Source organism: Canis lupus, chromosome X (assembly GCF_003254725.2).
Source record: "Canis lupus dingo isolate Sandy chromosome X, ASM325472v2, whole genome shotgun sequence".
NCBI lineage: Eukaryota > Metazoa > Chordata > Mammalia > Carnivora > Canidae > Canis > Canis lupus.
Genome location: NC_064281.1, coordinates 15,417,243 through 15,423,242, shown reverse-complemented (window position 1 = coordinate 15,423,242; position 6,000 = coordinate 15,417,243). Strand labels below are relative to the sequence as shown.

General features: G+C 54.5%; 1 protein-coding gene across 2 annotated transcripts in view; it reads left to right on the top strand.

Annotated features, from left to right (window-relative positions):
- The first annotated feature begins 293 nt into the window (after positions 1–293).
- MAP3K15 (mitogen-activated protein kinase kinase kinase 15) overlaps positions 294–6,000 on the top strand; it is a 112,867-nt gene continuing 107,160 nt past the window's right edge. For both annotated transcript variants that reach the window (XR_007409529.1, XM_049107876.1), the window contains exon 1: positions 294–633. Coding sequence is in view for 1 of the 2 variants with exons in the window: in XM_049107876.1 (XP_048963833.1) it covers positions 294–633 (340 nt within the window). In the remaining variant the exon portion in view is untranslated. The remainder of the gene's footprint in view (positions 634–6,000) is intronic.

Here is a 6,000-nt window from a genome sequence, read left to right as displayed (position 1 = left end):
CAGGGGGCGCCCCGCCAGCTCCTGCCCCGCCGCCCTCCCAGCCCTCCCCCGCCCCGCGCTCGCCCTGACGTCCCCAGCCCCCGCCTCCTCTCCCCGGCCTTCAAAGGGCGCCCGGGGGCCGCGGGGCCGGAGCTTCCGTCTGCGGCGCGGGCTCCTGCGTTCACCTGCCCGCCGCGCGGCCGCCGGCACGCGCTGCCCGCCGCAGCTCCCCGCCCGCGCCCCGGGAGCAGGTGCCGGCCCTGCCGGCCGCCCGAGCGGAGGGGGCCCCCAGGAGGGGCGCGCGGGGCGGCCGCATGGAGAGCGGCGGCGGGGCGCCCCCGGCCGGGGCGCTCGGGGCGGCGGCCGAGTCAGTGCGGGGCCCGCTGCCGCCGGGAGCCGAGGGCGCGGCGGGGCCGGCGGAGCCCGACGGGGCGGCCGAGGGCGCGGGGGGCGCGGGCGGGCCGCGGCGGGCCCTGCGGGCCGTGTACGTGCGCAGCGAGAGCCCCCCGGGCGGCGCGGCCGGCGGCCCCGAGGCGGGCGCGCGTCAGTGCCTGCTGCGAGCCTGCGAGGCCGAGGGCGCCCAGTTCACCTCCGTGCCCTTCGGGCAGCTCGACTTCGGGGAGACCGCTGTGCTCGACGCCTTCTACGACGCAGGTGAGGCGGATGCCCCCTTCGCCCCCGCCCCGCCCGCGGCCCCGTCGCGCTCGCGCTCCCCGCCGGCTGTCCCCGCGCGCCGGCCCTGCCCGCCCGCGGCGACGGTGCGGAGCCTCGTACCTTTCCACAGATGAGAAAATGGAGGCCGCCGGCGCTGAGCCTCGTTACTTTTTGAGCTCCTTAAACCTCAGTTGAGCCAAGAAGCGGCCCGAAACGCAGAGGATGCGGAGCCCTCCGCGCTCGCCGCCCCTGCCGCAGTCAGGGCCCCGACCCTAGGCACACGCGACGGGCACCTGGGGCACTCTTCAAGCTCCTCATGCCCAGGGTGTATCTCAGACGAAAGATCCTACAGTCCGAGGCCTCAGGAGTTTTTAATGCTTTTCCAGGTGATTCCATTTTGCAGCCAAGAGTGGCAGTGGGGGTGCTACCACAGAGGGCGGGTATATGTGTGCACCGGGAGGTGCTCTTAGAAACGCCCGCCGTTCCCTCCAGTACTGTGATTCCTACCCCCAAGCGCGCTTTGACGGTGTGGCAGATGTATTTTATCCCACAGTGCACAAGCGTTTGGGGGCTCGGGGTCTCCTCTGTTGCTGGAATGGGATACTAGATCTCCAAGCTCGCTGTGATAAGCGGGTGGTAAGAATCCAATCTTAAAATCAAGATTTTTCGGTCGGCCAGTTTCTCCAGGTGTGGAATGGATTGCTGCTTGGATGCGTCTCCTTACTGAACCTTTGGAATCTATGTGACAAGCCTCTGGCCCTTGGGTGACATTAATAAGCCCCATACATGAGACGGTAGTTACCTGGTAGTCCTTGTGCCTTGGTTTCCCCACCGGTCAAGAGGTGGTAACAGTGCCTCCCCTAAGCCTAAAGATGTGGGAAGGTGGGGGGAGTTGGACACGCGGCCGTGGGGTGCTGCAGCAGTAGCGGTAGGGCCGTGTCTACTCCCGGGGAGGCAACCTGGATCTGCTTCCCCCAGAGCAAATGTCCCCACCTGGAGGGGGCCAGGGTGTCAGGCTTGTTCAAATAAGGCGGCAGCTGAGCCCGTTGAAAAAGCGCTCTCGAGGTTTCTGACCACTCGGAGGGTGCTCCTCAGTGCTGTGTCTCTTCGGAACAGTTCCCGGGGAGCCCACTTCACCCAGAACCACTCCACTTTCTTGACTTTTCATTCTCCTCTGAAATTGGAGTTTGCACAGCCTCTTCTCTGAAAGGTTAAATGTTCCTTTTGCTGTGGTGCAGGACTGTGGCCTCCTGCCTGCTGGCGCCAACTCTGAAGACTGGCGTGCCATAGCTTTCCTCTCTGGGGGAGTGTGTGTGTCTGTAACAAGCCTTCATCTACTAACCGGACCCCTTCTGGTTGGGTGCGAATGTTCTGGGAGTCAGAAATCTTCGGCTTTTGATTCCGGAGCTACACGACAGGCACCTTCTCTTGCTCTAGGTCCAGATTGCCTAGAATTTTCTGCATCATGTACCTCCTTTGGTTGACCTTGGCTTGGTCTTGAGTAAGTCATTTCTCAGTACGTCATTATCACTAATAAATTCTTGTAGGTTTGACGGCAAATCCAGCAGTGGGTTCAGGACCCCTCCCCCCACCCAGGCTTCCTAATCTCTGCCACTGATAGACTTTGGGCATTTCCATTAAAACAAAACAAAACAACAAAAACACAGGAAAGCAAATCTGTCACTTTAGCTTTTTTTTTTTTTTAGATTTTATTTATTTGACAGAACTTGAGAGAGAATGAGCAAAAACGCACGCACAAGCAGGGGGAGCAGCCGGCAGAGGGAGAGGGAGATGCAGGTTCTCTGCTGAGAAGGGAGCCCCATGCAGGGCTTGATCCCACGACTCTGGGATCATGACCTGAGCCTAAGGCAGAGGCTTAACCGAGACTGAACCACCCAGGCACCCCACTTTGGCTTCTTTCTAAAAGCACACTGTCCAACACGGTAGCTACTAGCCCCACGTGGCGGTTTTTTGTTTTTTTGGCAGTTTACATCGAAGTCCGTTTAAATGCTATAAGTCAGTTCGTTATTTGCACCAGCTATTTCTCAAGTGCTCAACAAGCATAGCGAAGAGAGCATTTTTCCTGATCCCAGAAGGTCCCACTGGACCGTGCTGTTCGAGAAAAATGCTTGTTGGGAAGGGGACCGCTGGAGCTGTCCTACATGTGTTTTAGGGAGCCTGATGTGAAGCGTGAACACTTCTGGTCTCTTGTCCTAGCAGGGCAAGGCTGGGTTGGATTGTGTTTTCCCACTCCTTGTGCAGTTATCCGTGGTCCTGTGTGGGTCTGAAGGGGAGGTTCTAGGTCCTCAGTGCCCGGGTGATTTGGTGGGGTGCGAGAGCGCCACAGGCAGGCCTTCAACCCAAGTGAGGACCAGGGACATTGGTGAAAGAACACGGCCGTGAGTACTTGAAAAAAATCCTAAAATACATGGTACATAAAATTTGCCATTTAGCCATTTTTAAGTGTGCGTTTCATTGGCCTTAAGTCCATTCATCCTCTTGTGCAAGCGACACCACCGCCCATCTCCAGAACTTTTTCATCAGCCCAAACAAAAACCCTGTTCCCCTTAAACAGTAATTCGTCGTTCCTCACTCCCCCTGGCCCCTGGCAACTGTTGTTCTTTCTGTCTCCGTGAATTTGCTTCTTCTATAGATTTCATGTAACTGGAATCCTACGGTAGTTGTGTTTTGTGTCTGGCTTATCTCAGCATAGTGTCTCCGAGGTTCATTCGCACTGTGGCACGTAGTACAGTGTCCTGGAAGCCTAATGAGTACGCCACCATTGGCGTGTACCGCATTGTGTTAATCCTGGCATCTGCAGGTGGGCTTTTGGCTTGTTCCCACCTTTATAGGCCATTGTAGGTAATGCAGGAATGACCGTGGGTGTCTGAATACCTGTTGGAGTCCCTGCTTTCACTTTCTGGGGTATATATCCAGATACAGAATTGCTGAGTCATATGGTCATTTCATGTTTAGTTTTTTTTTTTGAGGGACATCCTGTTCACTTTTAGCGGAGGTGGTGGTCATCCCTGTGTGCCTTTGGTCTGTAGAAGGACTAGCGTTCATTTTATTAGTGTCTGTCCTCCGTCTTCAAAGATGAGAGTCTGGAATTTAGTAGAACTCTTAAGCAGTGGGGGGTCAATCCCACAGTTACTTCCAGTATTTAGAAAACAAAACAGGTGTCCTCTCTCTCTCTCTCTCTCTTTTTTTAAGATTTTTAAAAAATTTATCAGAGAGGGATGCCTGGGTGGCTCAGTGGTTGAGCGTCTGCCTTCAGCTCAGGGCATGATCCCAGGTCTGGGGATCGAGTCCCACATCGAGCTTCCCATAGGGAGCCTGCTTCTCCCTCTGCCTGTGTCTCTGCCTCCCTCTGGGTCTCTCGTGAATACATCAATAAAATCTTCAACAAAAAAGAAAAAAAAAATTATCAGAGAGCGCATGAGAGGGGGGTGGGGAAGCAGGCTCCCCACTGAGCAGGGAGCCCAACATGGGGGCTCAATCCCAGGACCCCGGGATCATGACCTGAGCTGTAGGCAGACCTTAACCCGCTGAGCCACCCAAGATGCCCCTTAATTTCTTTTTCTAGAAGAAACCTCTTCTGGATTGGCCTTTACTCCTTTTGTTTAAATGCCCATTTATCTACTGGAACAGACTTCACGGTCCTGACTCGAGGTCACTTACTGTGTGTGTGGACTCTATTTACACGGAGCAGCCTGTTCTGTTTCGAGTGTCTGCTGCGTCTCCCCCTGGAGCTTCTCAGTGCTTGTGAACATAGCAAAAACTGAGACTTCCTGCAGGAAGGAAATCTGTGTAACTCTCTTGCTTTCCCACACATTTTGGGATGGAAGTACTATTATCCCAGATACTATAGTCGAATAGGATTACTGTGGTATCAAATCTGAAACTGAGAATCTGGTTCAGTAGAATACAACACAGTTATCTCCGAGGAATGCACCGTATTATTGATGCCCATTTACTCTCCAATTGGTTGAGTGGTTAATGACCAATCTAGGTTAGAGCCTCCACCTGTGTGCTAATTTGAGGCCTTCCTGCCTTAGCTGGTAACTGGTCCAATGACAAGAACCGCCGCTTTGATCAAGCCTTGTCCCTACCTGCCCTGGGCGCTGGTTCTCTTCCAGTGCTGCTGGGTCTGGCTGTGCCTAACTTTGCTCCTCTCTGAGCCTCATTTAGATGCTGCTTTCCTGACCCAGGGGCCCTACTTCTGAGGTCTTTTTCTTTATGGTAATGTTCATGGTAATTTTCCAAATGGTGAGCTCTTGCCACCTGTGGTAGGAAATCCTTGCACTTCCTGAACATCCATTAAAAAGGCCAAGGTCCTGGGCAGCCGGGGGGACTCAGCGGTTTAGCACTGCCTTCCGCCCAGGGCCTGATCCTGGAGACCTGGGATCGAGTCCCATGTCAGGCTCCCTGCATGGAGCCTGCCTCTCCCTCTGCCTGTGTCTCTGTCCCACCTCCTCTCTCTCTCTTTCTGTATCTCTCATGAATAAGTAAATAAAATCTTAAAAAAAAAAACAAAAAAAAAAAAAAACAAGGCCTGGGCTTTGGTCTCCAGATGAGCTAATCAGCTGTGCTCTATCCTGAGGACGCTCCTTTCCTGGCTGCCTCATACAGAATCATTTGCAGGTTGCAAAGTATGGCAGAGACTGCCGGGTTAGCGGAGATGCACGCTGCTAGTTGTTGCTGGAAAGCAGGCCTGGGTTTTCTAGCACCCTCTGAGCCTCGGTGGGAGGTTATAACTAGCTCTGACCAATGAAATGGAAGTACAGGTGGAGTCTGTCGCTTCTGGGCCTAGGTGTGAGCATATCTAGTAGTCCTTCCCATGCTCTGTCACCCTTTTCCACGGTCCCCAGTGTAGATGATGGCAGTGGCACAAGATGGAAGGCACCTGGATCTCTGGACCACTCTTTGGATGACAGCTATTAGAGCAGGAGTGTTCGCTTATTTTGCATAAGCAAGAGAGAAGCTTTTGTTTGGTCAGGCTCCTAAGATTTGGGGGCTGGGGGTGTTCTCGTGGTAAGAGCATAACTTGGGTCTTGAAAATTGAGCACAAACCCTAGAAAGTTGTCGGCGAGGCATGTCTCTCCAAGAGGAGGTGGGGCCAGGTAGCCCCTCGTGCCCTGGATTCCCCCCGCCATCGTGATTTCCCCCACGGTGGAGCCCGCACCTCTACTGCCGCGCATGAGGACGACAGAATTGAGACGCTGGTGTCCCCGGGTTAGTCCCAGCAGTGAGGGAGGAGGGGGGACACGTTCAAGTTTGTTTTCTTTGGTTTCACTGGCTTTGGAGTCTAGGTTATTTTTTTCCTATTAAGTGCTATTGTAGTGATTGTGTTTTTAAGCTGATGGT